The 24679-nt window shown below is 37.6% G+C and overlaps 1 protein-coding gene across 1 annotated transcript in view; it reads left to right on the forward strand.

Moving 5' to 3' along the window:
• Positions 1-24679, forward strand: part of LOC149778333 (protein GPR107-like) — a 94061-nt gene that overhangs the window by 35692 nt on the left and 33690 nt on the right. The window contains exons 4-6 of the mRNA XM_089939147.1: positions 1961-2067; positions 6098-6461; positions 15587-15694. Coding sequence (XP_089795273.1) covers positions 1961-2067; positions 6098-6461; positions 15587-15694 — 579 coding nt within the window. The remainder of the gene's footprint in view (positions 1-1960; positions 2068-6097; positions 6462-15586; positions 15695-24679) is intronic.

Here is a 24679-nt window from a genome sequence, read left to right on the forward strand (position 1 = left end):
TCCATCTTGCATTCTTCGTTGGGATTCGAACATGAAATCAGTAGAACATTTTGTTACTAGGACTAGTTAAATTTTATTATCAGATTATTTTTGGATTCTAAAAAACTGCAAGTTCATATTTTTTTTAAATTTTTACAGAATTTTTCCAGGGAAATAAATTATTGTATTTTTAAAAGCTTGTTGTTTTCACTCTTTCTTGTGTTACTGTTTATTCAGGTCTAAACAAGTTTCATAAGACTGCTAGTACCATTTTTATAAGTCTTTGGTATAAATTAGTTGTGCTTCGAACCCATGACCTCCTGCAATGTTGTTGGTCTTTGGTAAGTCTAGTGAAACTCTCCCTTGGACTTTCAGTAATAGTTCATTTCAGCTGCACATGCTAGCATGTACACATGCAGATATTCAAAAACTGGATAACTTTAATGTTCTTTTTCAATAAACCATATTTCATAGGGTGCTTGTTGCACCTGTTATTGTCATAGTCGCAATTTAATTTCCATAATATTTTGAAGACCCTCTTTGAACAAATAATTGATAGCAGAGCTAGGTCAGTGAAGTTTAGAATCGGATCCCACTTTTAAGTAAGTACATGTACATAAAGAAATGCCCAATTTATGCGTATATTGTATTCCTGAGAAATTCATGTGACACAGATCCATCTGCACTTTATCTGTGTGGAGCCTATTCTTCATCTTGGTCGAACACATAAGATAATGGTAGTTCCTGCTTGTGAACCCATGCTGTATGTTTGTGTATATATGCGAATGATGCTCGTGTCTGGGTGTATTTTTCTGCTTGGATGTTAATATTGCATGTAATTCACATAATTCAGAGGTACTAGCAGCTGCCTCGCTTGGCCCTCAGCATTAAGAGGTTAGTGTTAGGACTGTTTGGCCTGGTTTCAGGATAATTTGACTGGGTGGGACATGATGCTACATATTTGCGGCGTGATGCCCCAGTGCTAGACATCACTGTAAACTGCCACACTGCAGACATTGTAGCGATATGACTTAAAAATTATTAAAGCTAAACTAAAAATCCATATCAGATGTATGTAATTGATTTGTTTTTTAATTTGCTATTATTACGTTTTTCTTATTTTCTTATTATTTCTAGTTTGGTCCTATTTCTTAAACATGGTCAAGATTAAAAAAACAATATAAAGGTTTTGAAAAAGTTAAGTTGCTGAAAGTTGAATGAGACATATTGATGCAATAATCAAAATGAACACTGACAGTATTTTATAACGACCCTTGAACTAATACCAGAAGTTCAAAATAAGCCAGAAATAATTCAGATTTACATTAATTGAAGTCAAATCTGTACCACATCTGGTTAAAATTGATAAATTTCACCAAAGGATACATATTTAAAAGCCATTTAAAAGTTTGAAGCTATATATTAAGAGTGATCGATGCTAGTGCAGTTAGAGATTGAATTGATTCAGGCTTAGTCATTTCAGGCAGTGACACCTCAAACACATTATAAGATGAATAAGATGATACATGAAATGTCCAAATGTTAGTGAAACCATGGTGCAGCAACTTGTTCCACATTACAGTGAATTGGAAATGGATTTACATGGGCTGGGGCCTTTCTCAAGTATAATAGCTATGATTTTGCCTTTATGGTCTTTGTACTGAATCCAAGAAGGTTACATTACAATGTCAATATATGCTATCACTATCACACGTAAATTCCCCTAACTTGAAAGATGAGAGTTGAGCACCCAAGATTACTAACAGTTCTCATTCTCAAACTAATTTAAGAATTATGGCATAATTATGTTAAATCACTCATCAATCAGATGTCTGAGTTTGAGTCAAGTCTTGGTGAATTAGAGGCAAGAGAATTTGAGAGTTTCACCTCCAAGAGCTATTAGCATTTTTGTGGTGGAGAGCATTAAAGTTCATTTATCTGCCTCAGAGTCTGTTACTTGTGTTTTTTATTTCCGTTTTAGGAGATGAATGATAGGACCTGCATTTTCAATCGCTCGGACAAAACAGATGAAGACAAACAGAAGACATTTTCCATTGTTTTCTTCAGATTTGACTTTAACAAAAATTTGTAAGTTGATTTGTGGTCATGTTTGACAATTTATAATCTATTACATTAAACCTGTTATGAGAGACCAACCCTTCAGCTAACAAAAAGTGGTCTCTCAAGACAGGTGGTCTCATAGCAGGTTTGTACAAAAAGACCAGTTTCCATGGTTCCATGTCAGAACAATTTCAAGAAAAATAACCACAATCACGGTACATACATTCTATTCTTTAAATAGTTCTTGCTAAAATATTGTATGCATTCATCTAAAAACAAAATTATATAGCAGTAAAGATATACTTCTATAATTAAACATGAAATCACATTTACATTTGAAGTCACATTTTAGCATATGAAATCATTTCTTATTTACTCCTTTTCATTTTTAACAGTCTAAATTTGTTTTACCGGTATTTAAACCGCTTTTTTGCGAGTGGTCTGCTCTTTATCAGTTCTTTTCGTTGCAGTAATTATTTTCTTCAGCCTTAAAATTTCTCTCTTTTTAGTTGGAGGTTCGTCCATTGTTATTAAGGTTCTGAGTGTTAAAATTATTAGTACTCAGTTGTAATATTGAATATAAAGAGAGTTTTGACTGGGCTGTGGGAAAATATGAAAAATCTATTCATGTACATTGCATATCTAACAATTAATAAATAAAAAGAAACAGTTATCTCATCCAGAAACAGAACCATTTACTCGGAGACAAAAGTCAACAGCTTCATTCAGAGATGATATATGGGGATTAACTCTAAAAGCAAAGTGTGTATCTTGGTCACACAAACTTGAATAGATGCTTATCTGTGATTGGGATGTAATCACTTAACATTGGGGGGAAAAACAACAAACATCACAAGTCTTGAACACTATCAATCAAATCCTGCAAACGATTCTCTCTTGCAGGTTTAATAGATGTTGACCTTATTCACCCCCAGCAATATGAATTAACTCTAAAGACAAATAATATACATGACCACTATGTCAACTTTGATGCTACAATGGCAATTTGTGACATGTACATTAGCCTGGATTACAGACTATAGCATCTATCACTGGTAGCAACAATCCCATTTTTTTAAATATTCCTTTTATGTTTGTTTTTGATCAGAACAATTGTTACTACTATATATATTTGCATATAAGCCGAATAAATGAGGGAAAAATAAAGGCCTGGTAGAAGGCGGGGGGGGGTGTCGGCTTTTCTACAGGCTAATGTCTAAGCTTGACAGTTTTTAGTCTTTTGTTGACTACTGTAATGGCTGTAAATCATGGGACACGAAACAAAAAAAAAATTTCTGTGTCCTATGACAGGCATGTAAAAGTAACTTTCAGTGATCCGACAATTATTAAACAGTGATAAAGTACTATGGCTGATTTTGTTATTATTTTGCATGTGTATATTTTCTGATTTCTCCAACACGAAGGTAAATAAAGGTAAATACAGACTTCATAATTTGCGGGCCGGTTGAGTTTACCAGGGAGACCATGCTGAACTATAATGTATAGTACTTACACAGTGCAAAGCATGCATAACATCACTTAAATCCTTTTTCCCAAACATATTAGATGCAGATTTTGCTTTATTCATTGTTTCGACCAAATTGCATTCTTCCAGATAACATTTCAGAACTCATTTGCTGTGTGGCATTTATTTGTATTCCTTCTTTTAATTTAACGGTGGTAAATAACATTGGTATATACGGTACAAAAATGCCAGGTGTTCACTCATGTAAGTTTCTTTCATGGGAATGGCGCAATAGCATATGGAGTTACAGCATTCGTAGTGATCATTCTTGGGGATTGAAATTAATTCTGGGCGATTTTATTATTATGGTTTACTTTTTTGTTCTGGTTTATTTATTTGTTTTTGTTTTATTGTAGAGGTAAAAAAAATCATTAAGTTACGTGAATAGTGTTTAAACTTAACATTCTATTTAGTGAAGAAGTGAATTCTTTATAGTAAAGTAATTATTTTGTCACAACAATAATTCACAGGTGATACAGCAGAACATATAGGACTTTTCTTGTTTAGAAGAAATAAAAATTGAAGACATAATGTAATAATCGGGAGTTCTCTGCAAAAGTGGAAAGATATTATGAAATGAGGAGGTAGGCGTGGATTTTTTTCTTCCTCCTGGCATGAAAGTTGACATGTATGGTGTAAGATTACTTACATTCAAGCAAACTACAACTCAGCTTTTACGGTATTAGCATCAAACCGTATGGTTTGTTCATTGCGTTGTCTTACTGGGATTTCATTTTATTGAGTTAGGTATTTACAATTTCAAAGCAAAGTAAAAACGTAATTGCCAGTACACTGATGTAAAATGTCTAATGCAATAATGCATAAGCAAATGAGACAGAAGGGAGAGGATAGTGTTACAGCAACTAGAGATTGCTAAATTCTTGTCATCGTTCGATCAAATTATATACAAATCTAAATTAGGCAGAAACATTAAGAAAATTAGATAAATTACTTTTCAAACAAGTTTATACCATTTCTTTTGAATAATCGTGCATGCCAACCTTGAGATAAGTATACATGTAATTTTATTTAATCTAAGTTTGTCTAAATAAACGCATTTAGAACTTACCTTATGCATCTTGAGATGTCTCAGAGTTGTAGGTCAGCTTATACCCGGGTCATGCACTTTTTAATCTTTATACCTGTTCAGTTTGGGGCTTGGCTTATATGTGAATGGGTTTATATGCGAATATATATGGTAATCAAGTGGTCATTATAGCAGTTGTTCACATATAGGTCACTGGTGTCTGTCTGTTCTGGCAATACGGTCATAGGGATGCTGGGTCCTACAATAATGCGGGTAAGCAGGATAAGTACGGTAATAATTAGTCTGGTTCCCAGAATTGTATGCTCCCTGCATTGCTTAGCCCTTTATGAATAGCGGAGAACAACACAGGGATCATACATAGCAGGGAACCAGACTAGGAAATAATCTACATATACTTTAGTCTGGTTTATGACACAAACTATAAAACACTAAAGCATAGCTAAAATAATTCAGACATTTGTAGCCCACCTATTTTTGTATAATTTTGTTTTTATTTAGAACGGTATGAGCAGTCGTTCTTACAGGGATTAAATAAAGGTCAGTGGAGTTTATCATCGTTTTTGTGATGCGGTCGTTCATAGCAGTGTTGAAATACATATTTTGCCAAGACATCATGGTTGCTGGCCACGTTCAGCAGGTGTTCGGTCATAACAGAGGGTGTATATAATAAAGACAATCTGTGCATTACGATTGTGGTTGGAAATGACAGGTGGTCGCTCATAGCATAGGTTGCTGATGGCAGTTTTTACTGCAATTGTTATGTTTACCTTGGAATGAACTCAGCATAGCGATTATTTTGGCATCTCTCAGTTTCTTTATGCCAGGCCTATGATTAACCTCTCTGCTTATTAATTTCTCTTTTATTTCAGTACCATTTATATGTTCTTTTGAGTTCTCTTTGGCAATTGATCTTATCATGATTTTCAAAAAATGAACATATTCTGAAATATAAATTAGCTGTGCAATCTTTTAGGCTTTATTGCCTTTCAAAACAAGTTTGGAAACCAGTACTCAACATCATCATGTATGCACATGTGATTTTTACAAAATGTCTTTCTGTCTAGTTGGTCCTAAAGGAAAATGGTGCTGATCTTTCATCAAGTATAGATGCCAGATTGTTTCAATACTTGGCTGTTAAATAAATAATCTATTCCTTGAAATCCTTTTAGGATGTTAGTCCCTTCTGGCACTTGATTTAAAGAGCCACTCTGGCTAAGTGGTTAGTGTACCTGACCTGCTATCAAAACGGTACAGTTTCAGTTCCTAACATCGGATCAGCCCAGTTTGGCTGCAGTGGTGTGTCACTAATCAAGGCACTTTAATTTTGCATTTTCCACAAAAAAATTATGAGAAAGGCACAATTATATCTCTAGTCAGGCAAACTATACAGCTTTCATCATGCTTCTGTGCAAGAAATTTTTATAGCCATGACAAAAGTGTGTATTATTAATGAGGTGCAAAATTATTTTTTTTACATATTTCAGAATTCTTATTGAAAGAAGAGGCAAGGATGTAAAAAATCTCATCATCACAAACCGAGTGGATGAACACAACAAAACCAAAAGAGATGCAGATCAAGATACATCCAGTATCACAAGTGATCAATACTTGTTTAACAGGGCTAGAAGAGCATTGGAAAAGCAAACTGCTGCAACTACAACTTCTGAGACAATGTCATCTTCCACAGCTATTCCTGGCACTAAAGCTTCCATTAGTACAACTTTACTACCTTTGATCATGCACACTTCAAATGGAAGCAGTAAAGCAGATGTTCCGAGCAATGAAACAGACAATAAGTTGCTGACATCCATACCTTTACTAAATAACAGTGGACATTACAGTGCTTATGTAAGACTAATCTAATTATGTTGTACACAGTATTGATTTCTTAGAAATGAATGAAGAGCTCAGTTATCTGTATTATTTGCAGTCTTTATTGTTTGAGGATATATTTCTTAATTGAGGGTTGCTCATATAATGTTGCAGGAATTTGAGGAAAATGCAAGCTATAATATTTAAGAACATTCATTGTTAAATTGGGTTATGTGTAAAGCAGGAATTTGAGGAAAATGCAAGATATAATATTTAAGAACATTCATTGTTAAATTGGGTTATGTGTAAAGTGCAAAATTATGTGAAGTTTTTTCTGTTTTTTTTTTTCTTTCAAAAACTGTCATCATTTTCTCACTGAATACTTTACCAGTCACATGAATATGATCAGGAAAATGAAGCTTGCTGCCTTATAACTGCAGTTTGTAAATTCGTTTGTTCTTCAAGGGTAAGTCACACATGTCAGCCATGCTTGAATGTGTATTTGTGATATCAAATAGTAGACACAGGAATTTATTCACATTTATCTGCAAGGTGTTTCTCTATACGAGGTTCACTTAGTTTGTGTTAATTTTTGCATTGTATTTTTTCTCTGCCTATTTTTTGAAGTGAAAAGGACATCCAAGTACAATGAGTGCAGAAATTTCAATGTCACTGAAGACATCACCCCCCCCCCCCCCACCACCACCAAAGATTCTACTTGAAATGATGGCTGTGGTCACTTCATGAACCATGGAAGTTGTTATTCTAGATACAGATAACTTGATGTTGGAGTCTCAGATGATCTGACTAATAGAACAGCATATATTATACTGCCTTCTGGTGAGTTGGTTTCAAGGTTGTCATCTGACTTTTTATAGGCAAGCTCAAGATCATGGGGAAAATATCCCTCCTTCTTGGCAATCCACTGGGTGTATGTCTCCCACATGACCATGCAGGGACATAATGACAGTAAGAAGACTGCATGGGTTACATAATATTGATGTGTCCCAGCCATCTTATGCCATAGGTTTGATTAGATATCAGTGCTGTTTAATGCTTGCATTGCAGTCCAGACACTAGAGCCATCTGAGTTGGCTGGAAATGGTTTCCTGACCACCCAGATCAGCTGTGCCAGCATGACATATCTTGTCTGCATTCCACATCATACTGGTTGAACACATTATGCCAGATGTCCCAGCTTGGTCGGCTACCTGATCTCAATCTGGTCCTTATTCCATTTTGGAGTCAACTTATCTAATAGGCAGGTTCCACAACACTTAAAGCATATGTGGCAGTGTCTTTTCCTTGTTTTATACTGTTCCCAACATGGATGGCTTAAAGGATGATAATAACACTCAGGTGAAGTCGGGGACAGCCTCTATTTAGTACCACACTCAGATCTAACAAATGGATGGTGTTGAAGCTCAAGGCAGCTAAAGGCTCCTGGTTCTCAACAGTTCCTGCTATTTACTAGTGACCTTTCTGTGTTCACCAGGCTTCTTCAGTTTTGGCAGACTTTGTTCCACATCTTTCTGCACAACGATTGTGTAATTGTTTCAGAGGGCTGCAGAACTCATTTGTGTAGCCTACACCCTTTTCAGGCAGTTGACCTCTTGCTCTCAAATTAGGTGGTGGAGATGATTTGGAAGCCAGCCTGGATTTTCACTCAAGTCTTTTTCAGGACTCTAAAAAGCAATGGCATACTGTGGCCAGGCTCTTTCAGGTCCTATTAACCAATGGCAGATTGAGGCCAGTGTCTTTCAGGTCCTATTTACCAATGACAGATTGAGGCCAGGGTCTTTCAAGTCCTAAAAGCCAATGGCAGACTGAGGCCAGGCTCTTTCAGGTCCTATAAACCAATGGCAGACTGAGGCCAGCCTCTTTCAGGTCCTAAAAACCAATGGCAGACTGAGGCTAGGCCCTTTCAGGTCCTAAAAACCAATGGCACACTTTCAACTTCTGCTCAGGTGTATCAGTTGGATAATTGATATATTGGAGTTGTTTTCCACACAGAATTTTATCTTTTGAAGAGTTTCTTCAAATCCTTGTCCTGCTCAGTGCGTTGGTGGACTTGGTTTGTCTCGGTGATCTCTATATGTCCCCAGCAGATGGCTCCTGGCACAGTGGTAACCTTTTGTGGGTCATAAGATCATCAGATTGTGATCTCTTTAAAAATTGGCAGCTTCAGGTGGCAAGATTGGGAATGGTTCATGGTGGGAATACCCTTGATACCTCTCTCCAATCCACTCCGGTCAGAGTTGAAATCAGTCTTAGTTTTTCAGGTTGGAGCTACCCACATTCTGTCCAACTTCATGACACCAATGAGTGGATGATAAAGTACTTCATATCAGTCTCTTGAAAATGAATGCAGTTTTCACACTTCTCATAATTGGAGAGACTGAACACATGGAAAGGCAGTTCTGATAATGTTGATCAGGTTCTGATAATGTTGGACATCATGTTAAGCATGGATGAAATCGCGAAATCAGTGTCATGATAGGGCAGTTACTATATATCTTTTAAAGTCTAGCACATTCAGGGCAGGCTGAACCTCCTTGTTGATCCTTTATCAAGGAGAAGTCAACTGCTTCATATGGATTAGATTCTCATGTCATCTGTCTTCATTTGGGTTTGCACCTTGTTGGACCACTCAGCTGCAAACTATAGACTTTTGTCACTCAATTCCTAGACCCAGAGGCATCTTAGTTTTCCTATCAGAGGAGAAGTTAGCACCTATTACTCTAATGGTTATCATTCTCTTTTTTCTGACATGTTCCAGAGATATTGGTCACAACAAAGATTGTTTTTACCTGTCCAGGCCCTGCTTGCTTGTATTGTTTACCAAAATGATCCACTTCTAGGTCTGGACATGACTTGGTTCACCCTAGTTTAAGCCCTTGTCTTCATTTTCTCTGCATTATAGTGCTTGATTCTCAGTGCATGGTCAGTGAGCTACATCCTTAGTCCATGAATCCGAATTAACCCCCAGTATATTCCAGCAGTTCAGTCACAATGAGGATGCAACCTGGTTTCACCTCCAAGAACAAGTTGACATCTACAGGCAATTAGAAAAGAAATTTTGCCATCTGTCTCTCTCAGTCTCTTTGATGCATCTTTCAGTAGAGGAGAGGTTGCAGGATCAGGTTGATGCATTTATATGCTATTGAGCTGTACTGAGAATGTCCACAGAGCCCACCAGTGTCTTTTTGCCTGATAAGACAGGAAAGCAGGATATAACCATTCAAGCACTGGCCTCGTGGCTCAGGTGGGTTCTTCGATCATCATATTATGAGCTCTCTTATGAAGATCTCAATTCAGGAAATTTGAGTGATTTTGACGGGTTTCACATTCGAATGTAATGTTTCCATTTGAGACATTATAGATTAATTTCAGTGGCATGTACAGTTTGCTTTCTTCAGCTTCAGTCTGCTTGAGATGGTGTCATAAACAGGAGAGTTAAATCTTATCTGTCCTTTGGTTGCTATCTACAAGATTTGCAGACCCCATGCAAAACTTCAGAATCTTTCATCCATGATGGGATTTGTAGCTCTCACTGGATTTACTAATTCAGCATTTTTTTTTTTTAGGATAGCATTAATGTTCAGCATCCCAAAGGGGATGTCTTGCACAGTACTAAGTTCATTCTTTTCTGGTTGTGCTGTTATCACATTAGGAGAAAGATCATCTTTTTTTAAGGGTGCAGGCATATTACTTCTGAGGGGTGATGATGATAGAGAATTTATGTTCTTGCATTTCCTTTACTTACCAATTTTCTAAATGTTAATGTGATTGGGTAATACATTCAATGAAGAATACATTGTTTTAGTACATTATGTTTGTCCAAGAACACATTGATCACATTACTTTCAGTTCGTCCCATCCTGCCCTACAGTGTGAGCATTCTGCTGTTTGCTTTGCCCAAACCTTAACTGAGATACATCTGGTTGTTGGGCAGTTACCTATGTTGGGTGAAGGCATTCGTTTGTTGGATCCAGTTGTGACAGCACAGCTTGTAGCCAAGTCATCTACCAGTTTGTGGTTGTGTACTCTCCTATTGTAAGAGTATCTGCATTGTTTTATCCATTTTCAGAGATGCTATTTGGATGCACAAATGTGTGAATTTTTTCATGTTTTGAAGTATGTAGGACTATTAAGGCTGTAAAGTGTTATTGGAAAAACCAGTGAGTGTTTCTGAGTCAAACAATGTTGAATGTGAGTCCAATCACAGCTCATATTGATGACAATTTACTGATATGGTATGTGTTTCCTTTATAGGTAAATTGTAAACAGTGGTATGAGCCCCTGTGGTCCAATATACTACTGGGATGGACAAAAACAGATGGGATGTTAGTCATCCCCCAAATTAGTTGGGTCGGGAAATTAAATGTAGAAAGACGGAATATCAAGTCTAAATAAAACACAGGCAGTTTGAAAGTAAATTGGTTTCCATTTCATTTTTCAAACAATTCAGCACTGAAGCATCTTGTGCAAAAAACTGTTTAGCACTCTAAAGGTTAAAATAAATTGAATAAATAAGTATTTAAAAAGAAATGTTAGGATATTTATTTGATTAAAATACCTATATCCGAACCAGACTATGGCATTGACTGTCGAAGAACCCTAATACATCATTCTGGAACAGATAAGAACATTGATCAAGTACATTTTTGTAAAAAAATAATCTTATTTTGTGGTAGAAGTATCCAAGAAATAATACGTACAGTTCTTGGCAAATTGTACATAACAGCCATAAACGACAGTTTCCAAACTTGTTCATGCTGGCTAAGTTAGCTATGTATGTGTACCCTCAGACTGTGAAAAGGGTTTACAACACAGAACAGTAGTCATACTCAGATAAGATTAACCTCAGAAACCATCAAGAGATTAATGCTTATACAACCAGAGGAGACATCTTTTGAGGATTTTGATTTCAGTAGAGCTTTTACAGATTGGAGCAGGCAGAAAAAGATGGATATTTGAGTGTTAAGTAAATATTGAACATTGACCACTTACTACTCCTGCTTTTTGTTCCTACTCCCCCTTAATTTGGTGACAAGGATGAGTTATCCCCTCCTTTGATGAAATCTTGGCACCATCTCTGCATTATTCATTTTGGGCCATCCTAACTGGTACATTCAGCAATGCAATAGTAACAGATAGTGTGTTTCTTTTATTAAAATGTACTCTTGTGGGCAGAGGATGGGTTGTAAACTAATTTTAATATGCATTACTTATCTGCTAATGTTGCAAACATTTCCTCCTTCTATATCCTGTGATGTTGGTCCAAGTCAAAAGAGGAAGGTATTCTGTATGTTGTTAGTTTTGCCCGTCACCCCTGCCGGGGTATAGGCTGCCCACAAAAGATCACCAGAGGCTTCTGTCCTGTGCCATCCCGTCAAGCTGACTCCAGGTGTGACCCATCTTAGTGATGTCCGCCTCAAGGTCGCGTCGCCAGGTGTTTCTTGGTCGTCCCCTTCTACGCTTGCCTTGAGGGTTCCATTTCAATGCCTGTCTGGTAATGTTGGTTGGCGGCTTACGTAGGGTGTGTCCTATCCAACCCCACCTTCTCTTCTTGATTTCGTCCTCTTCTGGAAGCTGGGAGGTTCTTTGCCACAGGTTGGTGTTGCTGATGGTGTCTGGCCAGCGGATCTGAAGAATTCTTCTTAGGCAGCTGTTGATGAAGGTCTGAACTCTCTTTACGGTCGACTTGGTGGTTCTCCAGGTCTCTGTTCCATACAGTAGGACTGACTTCACATTGGAGTTGAACAGTCTGATCTTGGTAGTTAAGGAAATTTCATTGGAACTCCAGATGTTCTTGAGCTGTATGAAAGCTGCTCTCGCCTTTCCGATCCTTGCCTTGACATCTGCATCTGTGCCACACTGCTGGTTGATAATGCTGCCCAGGTACGTGAAGGACTCCACCTCTTCCAGTGGACTTCCCTGCAGTGTGACTTTGAGGATGTTGAGGCCAATCTGTGCTGATGTGGCCACCAGTACGTCGGTCTTGTCCTGTCTTTGCTGCTTACTATGGGACAAGAGTGCTAGGTCATCAGCAAAATCCAGGTCCTCAAGTTGACTCCACAATGTCCACTGGATCCCATTTCTCCGCCCATTGGTGGGACGTCTTCATAATCCAGTCGATGGCGAGAAGGAAGAGAAACGGCGACAGCAAGAAGCCTTGCCTCATGCTAGTCTGCACTAGGAAGCTGTCTGTGTGCTGTCCTGCATGAATGACTCTGCAGGACATTCCATTGTAAGTGTTCTTGATCATGTTCACCAGCTTGGTTGGGATGCCATAGTGGCGAAGAAGTTTCCAGAGTGTCTCTCGGTCCACGCTGTCTAATGCCTTCTCATAATCGACAAAGTTGATGTAGAGTGAAGCATTCCACTCCAACGATTGCTTGACAATGATGCGAAGAGTAGCTATTTGGTCCATATACGATCTGTTCTGCCGGAAGCCCGCTTGCTCATCTCATAACTGTGGGTCAACAGCCTCCTTCATCCTCTCCAAGAGGAATCGGTTGAAGACTTTCCCTGGTACTGATAAAGAGTGTGATTCCTCTGTAATTGGAGCAGTTGCTGAGGTTGCCTTTCTTTGGGATCTTGATGAGGTGTCCCTCCTTCCAGTCAGTCGGTATTTCTTCTTCCTCCCAGATCTTCTCAAAGAGGTGGTATAGCAGTTCCACTGAAGCATCTAAGTCTGCTCTGAAGGCTTCTGCTGGGATGCCATCAGGTCCAGCTGCCTTGCCATTCTTCAGCTTGGTGATGGCTTTCCTGATCTCGTCACTGGTGGGATTGTCACAGCTTATGGGGAGATCTGCATTGGCCGGGGGGATTTAGTGGGGCTGGCCTGTTCAACAGTTCTTCAAAATGTTCTGCCCATCTCTTAATTTGGTGTTCTGTACTTGCTATGGTCTTTCCCTGCTTGTCCTTTATGGGTCTCTCTGTTTTGCTGTACTTGCCAGACAGCTTTTTGGTGATGTCGTACAGCTTCTTCATGTTTCCACTTCTTGTTGCTTCTTCTGCCTCTGCTGCCATTCCTTCAACATAGTTTCTCTTGTCTATCTTGATGCTTCTTTTGACTTCTCTGTGGGCATCAGTGTACTCTTTTTGTACCTTTACTTTTGTAGTTCTTGTCCTACTGCTATTTACTGCTGCTTTTTTCTATTTACGCTTCTGGATTTTGCACAATGTTTCAGCTGAAATCCATTCTTTCTGTTGGTGCTTCATGGAGCCTAGTACTTCTTGGCATGTTGATTTTATTGCCTCTTTAACTTTCTGCCATCTGTTGCTTGCATTGTCTTCCTCATCTTCAAGAAGTTCTTGTAGCACTTGGTACTTGTTGTTAAGTGTCAGTCTGTATTCTTCTTTAGTTTTTGCATCTTTCAACAGGCTGATGTTATACTTTGTTTTCTTCTCTTTTGTGCCCATCCACTTCTTCTTCAGCTTAAGTTACAGCCTTGCGACAACTAAGTGGTGGTCAGATGCCACATCTGCTCCCCTCTTCACCCTAACATCTTGCAGGGATCTTCTGAACTTCTTGACTATGCAGATGTGGTCAATCTGATTTTTTGTCACATGGTCTGGTGATGTCCATGTGTTCTTGTGGATTCTCTTGTGGGGAAAGATGGTACCCCCAATGACCAGGTTGTTCAGTGCACAAAGGTCTGCAAATCTCTCTCCATTTTCGTTAATCTTGCCCAGGCCGTGGATCCCCATGGTTTGTTCATACCCTGTGTTGTCTGACCCAACTTTGGCATTGAAGTCACCCATGAGGATGTTGATGTCTTTGTCTGGGAAGCTCTTTACTATATTCTGTAGTCTGTTGTACAATTGATCCTTATCTTTTTCTTCACTGTCATTTGTTGGGGCGTAGCACTGTATGATGTTCATCTTTATTTTCTCCTTCTTGGTCCTAAACTTTGCCGTGAGGATTCTGGGCCCATGTGGTTCCCATCCTATCAGTGCATTATATGTTTGCTTTGACAGCAAGAGCCCCACCCCCTGTGTATGAGGTGCATTATTTTCCTTATGTCCTGAATACAGTATCATCTCTCCAGTCATCAGTCTTCTTTGTCTGGATTGAGTCCATCTTGTCTGACTAATGCCCAGTAGGGATAGGTTGTAGTTCCTCATCTCTGCTGCTACCTGTGCTGTTTTTCCTGCCTCATACATTGTCCTCACATTCCATGTTGCGATGTTAATTCTCCTGTTTGATAGAAGGGTGGTCTGCTTTATGGCTTCGCAGGCTCGTGGCTTTCACCACATAGCATCATAAATCTTCCAGAAGACCCTTCCTCCCTCAGGCTTTCAGTTTCTGGTTTTTGTTTTGTTGGCGTTTTTGTAGCAAGTTGGGGTTTTACAGGGTCGGGTTGCTAGCCCCATGCCCAACCCTCCTCTTTTTACACCCGGGCTTGGGACCGGCCATGGCGGAGTTATTCTGTATGTTGGCCTAGACTAAAAAATCTGACTGAGATCATGTTCTTTTCAAGTCTGGGCCTCCAGTTACTAATTACTGTATGGAAGGGAAGTATTTAGCTTGGACTGGGACTTGCCACCTGGAAAATGGCATACGATAAAATATTATCAGGTATGTAATACAAAATTAAAATTAGTTTATCCCCCCTCCACCAAACTATATTTCTCTGATAATGCTTATCCAAACACATTGCTATCTATTCAACCCTCCCACCCATCCCCACAAATGGGAGTATCCTCATTGATGTATCACTCAGCTTATACTTTCTGGTAAATATCAAGTTGATGGCTAGTCACCTGCTTTGGGCTCAATTTTCTGAATCTAAGATGGATTTAATGAAGAGATTTAGGTATTGCACTCAATTTTCATTTATTTGGTTAATTCTCTGGCACAAGTTTTTCGAAATAAGAATGAACCCCATAAAAGTGCATTCAAGAAAAGACCCTGAATATTTTAAGATATCCATTTTATGATGGAAACCATGGTGTAAAGGGCAAATAGATGAAAATGTATGCTTACAGAAAACCTTACCCAGTTTCTTTACTTGGGTACACAAGTTATAGGAAGACTGCAAGTGGCACATGGCCTAAGGTCAGATATCCAGGTCATTTAGTAGAGTGACAGTAAATGTCGTCCAAAGCATAGGATTCATATTTTTGTTTTATAAAAAAATTTATTTCAGTTTTGGGTTTATATAAAGAGGGATGAAGAAGAAGGCATGTACAGCCTTTATTTTCACAATTGTCTTGGACAGAAGGAAGAGGAGGAATCATCAAGTATTAACCTAACTGTAAGTGTTCATTATTTGTGTATTGTGTGAGGGGTACATTTAACATACTTTATAGGTCATCTGCACTTGTGACATTCACTGGGTTTCAAAATGCTACTTGTTTTCCCATGACTACAGGGTTAAAAAGGTTAATGTGCCTATATTAATATTTTATATATGCATTGAATTGTTGAACCTCAAGACACTACAAATAATGTAAGTACAACACGTATGTCACGGGCATAGTGACCAAAGATTTGGAATATATTTCATAATAATTAAGAATATATTTCACAGTAGTTATCCTATGTTCTTTGGTTTTGTAGAATAAAATTGTTCTGTAGTTTCACATATATAAATATGTTTATGTATGTATCATATTGATGAACCTCCAAACACCTCATAAAATATAAGTATTACATGTAATGCATTTAAGAGTAATTTGGAATCTATTTCTGAGTAATTATCCTATGTTCTTTGGTTTTGTAGAATAAAATTAATATCTTTCATCATGTGGTAAATAATATACATTTCCAGGTGAAATTTATAAAGCATGATAATTTTATTTTGAAACGTGCACTCATGTATGATCATCTGAATTCTTGATGTGCAGTTGCTAATCTTTTCCTCTAATAGCACTGGGACATGGTTCCTGCAGTCATGGAAATCCTGGAAAAGTTTTTAAATTACAGAAAAGCAATTCAAGGGCCTTGAAAACTTTTGAAATTGTCATTAGTCATTAAAAGTCATGGAATTTGGTTATTTTGCATTTTTGTTTGATGATGCGAACGTTTTACCAACCTACCTACCTTCAGCAATGGATTTTGTTAGTTCCCCATAAGCTTCATTGTCAGACTATGTCCAGGGATCTTAACACAATTCAAATTCATTATACTCATGGCACTTAAAAGAGAATGTCCTATCCGATAGGATCAATATGCCCAAAGTCAGCAGTAAAATTTGTTTATGTGTTAAATTTAAGTGTTAGGTGAGTAATTTGAGGTCATACATTTACTTAGTAGGTACTCTTGAAATTGGTAAAACGGTCTTAGAAAAGTCTTGGAATTATATTTTTAAAGATTGCAGGAACCCTGCTGGGAATTGAACTTTGTATCATGGAGTTGATTTCAAGGTATTAATCCATTATTTGTCAGGATTATAATAGTTTTTGGCAGTTACAGTATAGCATAATACAAGGATAATACACACGTGTTTATGCCTCTGTGGAAGGATGACTGGTGTTGTTTTATTTCATGGATTTTTTTATCCTTATAACTGATATAATCCCCTAAAGGAATGTTTCTCCTTCAAATACGCTCCCCAATCAAAATACATTAGGAATGTTAGCCTGCTACCTTGCAAATCCAGCTCTAGTAAAAGACAAAAAATGTCTCATCTTGTCTATTGTTAGATAGACCGCTCTGGGGCCTAATGATTGGAGCATCCGCCTTGGATGCAGGAGGTTGCGGGTTCGAACCCCGACAGAGTCATACCAAAAACTTAATAACTTTGTACTAATAGCTGCTTCGCTTGGCACACAGTATTGAGGTTAGTGTTAGGACTGGTCTGTCTAGTATCAGGATAATATGACTGGGTGGGACATCGTGCTGCATGTCTTCGGCATGATACCCCAGTGCTACACATCACTATAAACTGCCACACTGCAGACGTTGTAGCGGTATGACTGAAAATTGTTAAAGCTACATTAAAAATTCAAATCACACACACACACACTATTGCTAGACAGACAAAGGGCAGTAACTCTTGCTCATTATATCCCCTTCATAGCACCAGGTGTCACCAGTTTTTAGCTTTGCTGTGGGCAGAGCACATGCAGTGCAATAGCCTCTGACAATCCAGCTCTTTTTCGTGTTCCTATGGGCCCATCCACGGTTCATTTTTGATTTATTGTGTGGATTTATTGATCTACTGCTAGTGATTTGTCACTTGGGTTTGAAAAGTACCATATATTGGCACAGACAGGTAATTCAGTTCCCATAGAGTGCAATGTTAAATCTTTGTCCAGATTGCTGTATTTTTATGGTAAGATTGGCAAATCACACAACTTACGAATGATCAGTCTAAGAAGAAAATTTTAAAACAATGAAAATGATATTAAGTCCAAGTAATAATTGACACAAACTCCCATGTAGATGCCCACTATAAATACTCAGCCTGGTTAGATCTCCCCATTTATATCCAGTAACTCCTGTGCAGCGACAGTTGTAAAATAAAAATTGATTTAGCTTGAAGCCTGCAAATGCACACAATTATGCATGTGCAGGATTCTCTTTCGACTTTGTTCTCTGGGTTATAAACCTGTTACATCCTGAATCCAGCCCCACTAAAAAGATGAAAATATGTCTTTTCTGTCTGTATCATATAGACAAAGGGCAATAACTTGGCCCATTACTTCCACCAAATGTCATTAGTTTCTAAACTTTGCTGTTGTACAGTATGAGTTCCCTTCTGTAAATCCATACCAATATCAGAGTGTAAAATACAATAAAATAACTATCTTTCCAGGAATTTGGATCTATATTGTGTATTGAACATTGCTGTGCAGGAGGCATACATTATTTTTTTAATATTTCTTCTGTCTTTTTGTGAATTTGTCACATTTTCAGACATTGTCTATTTGAACCATATGGTACAACATGTTGTGGTTCATGTTTATAGATGCATTGGGTGACATTGCTGGTACCTTCCTTGCCCCCTGCCCCATGCAACATACACAACCATCAACTAATATCACATCTGCAGATTTGGGAGCAAAACTCTGAAGTTTTGCTGCCACAGCTATCTATGCCATCCTTTGAATGACAGATGCATTGACTGGTATAGGAAACAATGATGCAGTTAGTAAGTTCTGATCAAATTTTTCCCCATTTATCCCTCTCTTATTTCCACAGGTAATTATAACTTAATAGGGGAGAGTCCCCCCTTCCCATCCTTAGGCAGCCTAGTGGGTGTAAGCCCTTCTCCCATCCTCTGCATATGAAAGCATGGCCTTTGGGCGGGTAAGTCCGTGTGCAAATTTTTTATGGATCCATACAAAATATTTTATTGCCATTTGGAGCCATCCACCCATCTCAGTCTTGGGGATCTGACTAATAGATCTGTCCATCTAGCCGTGCCTTCAGCTTCATCTCTCTACAGGTATGGGGATCCTAGTAACAGATGCATCCATCTAGCCGTGCCTTCAGCTTCATCTCTCTTCAGTATGGGGATCCTAGTGACAGATGCGTCCATCTAGCCAGGCTGATAGTGAAATACCTATCATGACATTGAATTTTGTGATCTTGTCTGTCCAGCCATATCACTGCTTTGGCTGATACTGGCCATACTGCCTGTCACATGACTTGTAGTTGTGCTGACCAGTATTCTGGCAAACCAGCTGTCCATGCTTTTATGTCAGATTAACCGCAGTTACCGTGGCTTATCAATGCTACCAGGGATGGTTTATCTGAATGTAGACACAGAACCTGAACAGGATCCTACACATAGTGTAGCAGACTCAAGTTCAGTTTTAAGGCTACCATTGAAGAGATATGTCAGGTATTGTAGGCTCTAGAATGCCCTCCACCATGTCCTCCACCTGTCATTAGGGACCAGTATGCTGTATTATTAGGGATCGGTATGCTATATTATTAGGGATTGTTATGCTATATTATTAGGGACCGGTATGCTATCATTACTGATCTGACCAATGCATACTTTCATGTCCCTTGGAGTCACACAAATTTCTTTGGTTTGTTTACTGTAACAAAGTTTACAGGTTTCAACTTCTTCCATTTGGACTAAACATCAGCCCTTGAGTCTTTACAAAATCGTGTTCAGTTGACTTCATCTACAGTGATGGAGGTGTACTTGGATGACATCCTTCAGAAAGGTATGGTGAGTTCTATTCTTCTCAAGGACAGAAATGATCTCCCTTTTGAATCATCTTGGTTTTCTGGTAAACTGGGAAAAGTTCAGTCTTTATCCATCCCAGTGTTTTGTTCATATTTATGTGAAGTTTATCACTGATCGCAATCTGTTATGGCTCACTCGTGTTCTGTAGTACATGTTATCATAGTCACAGTCTGTTTCTGACATTACTTAGATTTCATCAAAGTGAGTTCTTGCATCTCCTAGGGTTATTCATTCTGGCATCCCACTTTGAAGGCTTTTTATGCAGAGATGACTTTGCAGGTTCAGTGGTGCCCATTTTCTTGTCCATTCAATCAGGTCAGGATCTTTGAAGGAGGAAAGACCATCCATATGTCAGTGGCGCAACCATGGTTGACTCACGACAGGAATTCTTCAAGCAAAGCCCAATCCAGAAGTGACAATATGTACAGATGACTGTGTTGTGTGGGAGATAACCTGTAGCTGGGCTTTGATACAGTCAGAAGCACACATGGGGACAGGGGAACTGCCTCTCCACATCAACCCCTCAAAATGAAGGCTGTTATCAACACCTTTCAGTTCTGGAAGGACCAACTCTGGGAGAAAACAGTCTTCATTATGTCTGACAACTCTGTAGTAGTGACCTAGGGTGGAACCAAATCACCAGATCAGTGCATTCTGGCTTGGTAGTTTCTATGTTGGTGCTACCAATTTCATATCACTGTACTTATCAAATTCCTGGCAGATGTAATGTCCTTGCCAACACTCCAGAAAGTTTCAATTCATAGACTTTATAGTTGTGGAATCTTGTGAGCAAAAGGGTCCTCCACTCTGAAAGCATAATGAAAGTGGCTTCTTTGTAGGGACTGGTGCTGAGTCAATAAGATTGTCCTTTTGAGTGCTCCAGTCCCTCACCTGGTTGATTTATTTCCCTGACTTTACAAGGAGAAAACTTTGGCACAGTTATCATCAAAGGCTACTGATTCTTGGTATCTGACATACTCATGCATCATGGCAGAAGCATATCAGTCATGATAAAGATCTATGAGACATGCTCTTCAGTTTTTATTTTGATCAACCAGAATCCCTAGCCCTGTTTCCAAAACAGAATATGTCCTGGGTTTTAACATGGCTCAGTTAAAATAAATTTGAGTCTCTTGACCAAACCTCTTTGACTATCATACAGAACATAATTTCTTGATGCTTTAAGTTCAGCATGCCAGGTAAGTGACCCTACCAAACTGTAGTTCAGATTTTATGGTTAGGTTGTTTTCATGATGCAACCAGGCCCTTGTGGTCCAAAATATGTGGCTGTCTGGGGGCAATCAGCGAGTCATCACATGCTCCCTCTCTTTGATAGATGCATTGAGAGCTGCAGCCATGCAAGACCCTATCCATGCAGGGCCTTCCATGAGATTTAGACTTGAATTGCACAGAGACAAATTGTGGCATAAATGACTCTGTTACGCAGTGAAGGCCAGGTAACAGTATATTACCCCTTAAGCCCTATATTTGTGGCTAAAGTGGGTTATATGCTTGGTCGCAAAAGATCAGAGTAACTGCATGGGGATTTCGTCACATGAAAGTAAAATGCTCTTTGAAGCCTAGCGTTCAAATATAACATTTCCATCTGCATTCCCTCCTCCTATCACCTATTCTCATAACATTAACATGATCGGGAAATGTATTAGAAGGCAAGAGCAAATTTTTCAGTAAATTAAGTTTCTCTGATGTTACGAATCTATGCTCTTAAAATAAGTAACAAAAAAAGAGTGAAGACAACAAGTTTTGTAAAATTTAACAAATAATTTATTTCCCTAGAATACAAAATGGAAAAGGAGAAAAATGAACTTAAGGTTTTATGAAGTAAATCCAAAAATAATCCAAGAATTAAAAAACAAGTCCTTTCATTGTAAAGTTCTAAGTGAATCTCAGTTCAAATCCTCATGAAAATCCAAGATGGAAGGCGATGACATCAGTAATAACCTACAAAGTGCAGATGTGTCAACAGTCTCATTTTGAACCACAGAAAATATTATTCCAGTTTTGAATTCAGTATAAATTTCAATGAATGTCTTTGTCCAAGAATTATCAGAGCACTTTTTATTTCCAGGGAAAACAATCATTTGAATTTAATAATTAGAAGAAAATAAAAATTCAGCCCAAACTGTTCACAACATAATGCAACTTAATTTGTCAGATGTTAAAGCACAACTGATGGAATTCTTATCAAAATAACCAGTTATAGGTCTAACTAAGACGCAAAACAAATGCCCAGATGGGGGTCAAAAGTTCATCCTTCAGGAAAAAATAGACATTTGTTTACCATTTGACACGTGCTTTATATCACGTAGTACGGTTATGACCTTGAGTCAGTTTGATGATTCTTACTCTGAGAAAGATAAACAAATTTTTAAAAAAGTTGTTTACCAAAACTGTAACTGATTTTGAAGGTCAGCAACTAGTTACAATGCTTTACTTCTGGGCAATGTCAACTCCAGTAAACAGTTTTACATTACAATAGCATGTAATGGAATAAAAAAAAATTAAAATCTTACAAACAATTAATTTAAATATACATAACACCAAGAATACTTACCTGGTCATATTACTTAAAGGTCACCTGCCACCTATATTGTACAAACGTGTGATATTATTATAGTTATAAACAAAACACATTGGTTATGCATGCACACCATAAAAATGTTTAATTAGACTTAAAACTCTGCTTTATAAAATGAAAAAATTATTCAGCAATCTCCGTAAACAATCGGTAGTTTCCGCGTGCCAAAACGGAGATATGATGTACATTTATCCCTTCTATTCAACCTAGCCATTCAGGTGCTTAATTTCCCCATGTAAATGTCTATGTGATATAGCTTACGATCATGCCTTTGTACAGCAAATATGGTGCACAGTGTTGCAAATGGATGTAACCAAAAGAGTGATGATGGGAAAAAGCATTCTTTCTTTTTCCGAAAAACCATGTTTACCAGAAAAAGTATTTAATCTGTGGGATTGAATGGGGAGAGATGGGAAAGTTGTATCATTTATGCTGGATTATAGTGAATTTAGCCCAAAGATAATTTGGCCCAACTTGAAATACAATTCGGCCTAACTTACAATAGTTTGTATGTTCTTTTTCTTCAACAAAAAGTAGATGCTAGGTAAGATAGGTTTTAGGGGGGAAAAAACCTAAATTTAAACAAACTATTTTGATATTCTTTGAAAGAAAATAATCATACTTCATAATGTACATATTTATGAGAGAAAACACAAACTGACATATCTTGCTTGTTCTAATTAAAATATTTATATACATTTTTTATGCTAACAAATATATGCATCTGCACAATGACATTCTCAATTTAAGTCTTCCAGTCAAATTATCAATAATCATTTATAAAACAAAAATACGTAACAGATAATATTCTACATAATATGTATACATTTTGCTAAGGGTAGTGTACATGAGATATTATAACAAATATACATAATTTTAGGCTTCACGTTGTAACACAGCTGCATACAATACATACTAGATTACACATGAGAGAGAGAGAGAATAATGTTGTGCATTTTGTCAGTATTTAGTTGCTGCAATATGAAGCTCTTACCAGTTAATTTTATTGTTTTTATTTTTCAAGCTGTCTTAGTGTTTGCATGCGTAAATTGAAAGCTTGTCATTACTGGTAAATATCATCAATCATATTTGCTCCATTATTGCGTACAAATTAGAAAGGAAATAATTTTGTGTTTAATTTGTGCCCCCCCCCCAGTACAAAATAAATTGATAAACAAACGCTTGTTTGAAAATAAAATGAAACAAATTAACCTTGCATTGTTATCAGATATTCCTTCTTTGTTCATCATGCAAAAATTATTTTTGAAAAATATATATCCAAGAAACCCGTATATGTAGCGGATGCTGGCTTGCGTATGCATCCTTAGTGTAGTGTGTATCGCTTATGTCAAATAACAAAAGTGCAAATGAGACGAAAGTATCACCCGATTGCTTGAAGGCACCTGCCATTTACGCATAAGTTACTTATTGCAAACTGATCCAGATTGTATTGTATCCAGATTAACTTTAAGTAGGTATCTCGTGCAAAAAAAACCATTATTTTAAAATACATTCATTGTGAGTGCAAATGATAATCTTTTTGCTAGCATGGGTTACAGAAGTATTATTAAAGCAAGTTATTATTGTGTATAATATTTGCCCTTCAAACATCAATTATGATTACATTACATATGGCAAACAAGTAGAAGCCCAGGTGATAAACACAACTGGCATGGAGCAATAAACTCATTGTTTAAACTTACCGACAGGATATCAAATACATGGGTTATTTTATAACAATGCAAATCAACCCCGGAAAATTGACTTTGGTATCTTTTTAGTGTGTCGATTTGTTCTTCTGAAGTCAGCCGACAAAAGGAAGTCAGGTTTGGTTCCTTTTGATTCTTTAAGTGTTCTGATTTCTTTCATCTTTTTTTTTTATAAAGTCTGATGACACAGGGAAGCCAGCATTGATTCTTTTTACCTGTATTAATGGGAATTTTCAAAATAAATTGAAACAATGGAACAGTTTTGAAAGGGACACAATCTAGTGCGTCGTGCATGCATATCTATATAAGGCTGAACAGTAAATTAGTTTTCATTAGTTTCATCTAAAATATTACCTATCCATAGTTTATAGTGTTTTATTTTTCGTCAACAAGAAGCATGTACTTTGTCTTGTAGGGATAAATGTACGTCATTTCTGGTTGTGTCCTCTTTAGGTGGGAAATTGTTACTAAGGGGAAGTAACAGCATTGTTTACTTCTATTTCGACTAATTATTATTTCTTACACTTGATAAAAAAATTTATTTTTTTGTGTGCGAGTATAACTATTTTTAATCATGTAATGCAAATCTGATATAAATAGGAAAATGTTGGAGTATGGCCGGTGACCTTTAAAACACTTCCAGCCACCCCACCATGCAACATCATCATTGCTATATTGCTTAGCTCAAAAACTAGTGACACTTTGTAGTGGCAGTGGGAGGAAATGGGCAAAGAGCTATTGCCTTTTATCTATATGAATATATGATAATGATGGGCTGAATTT

The sequence above is a fragment of the Sinohyriopsis cumingii genome, chromosome 17, assembly GCF_028554795.1.
Source record: "Sinohyriopsis cumingii isolate HCF-2022 chromosome 17, ASM2855479v2, whole genome shotgun sequence".
Classification (NCBI taxonomy): Eukaryota; Metazoa; Mollusca; class Bivalvia; order Unionida; family Unionidae; genus Sinohyriopsis; species Sinohyriopsis cumingii.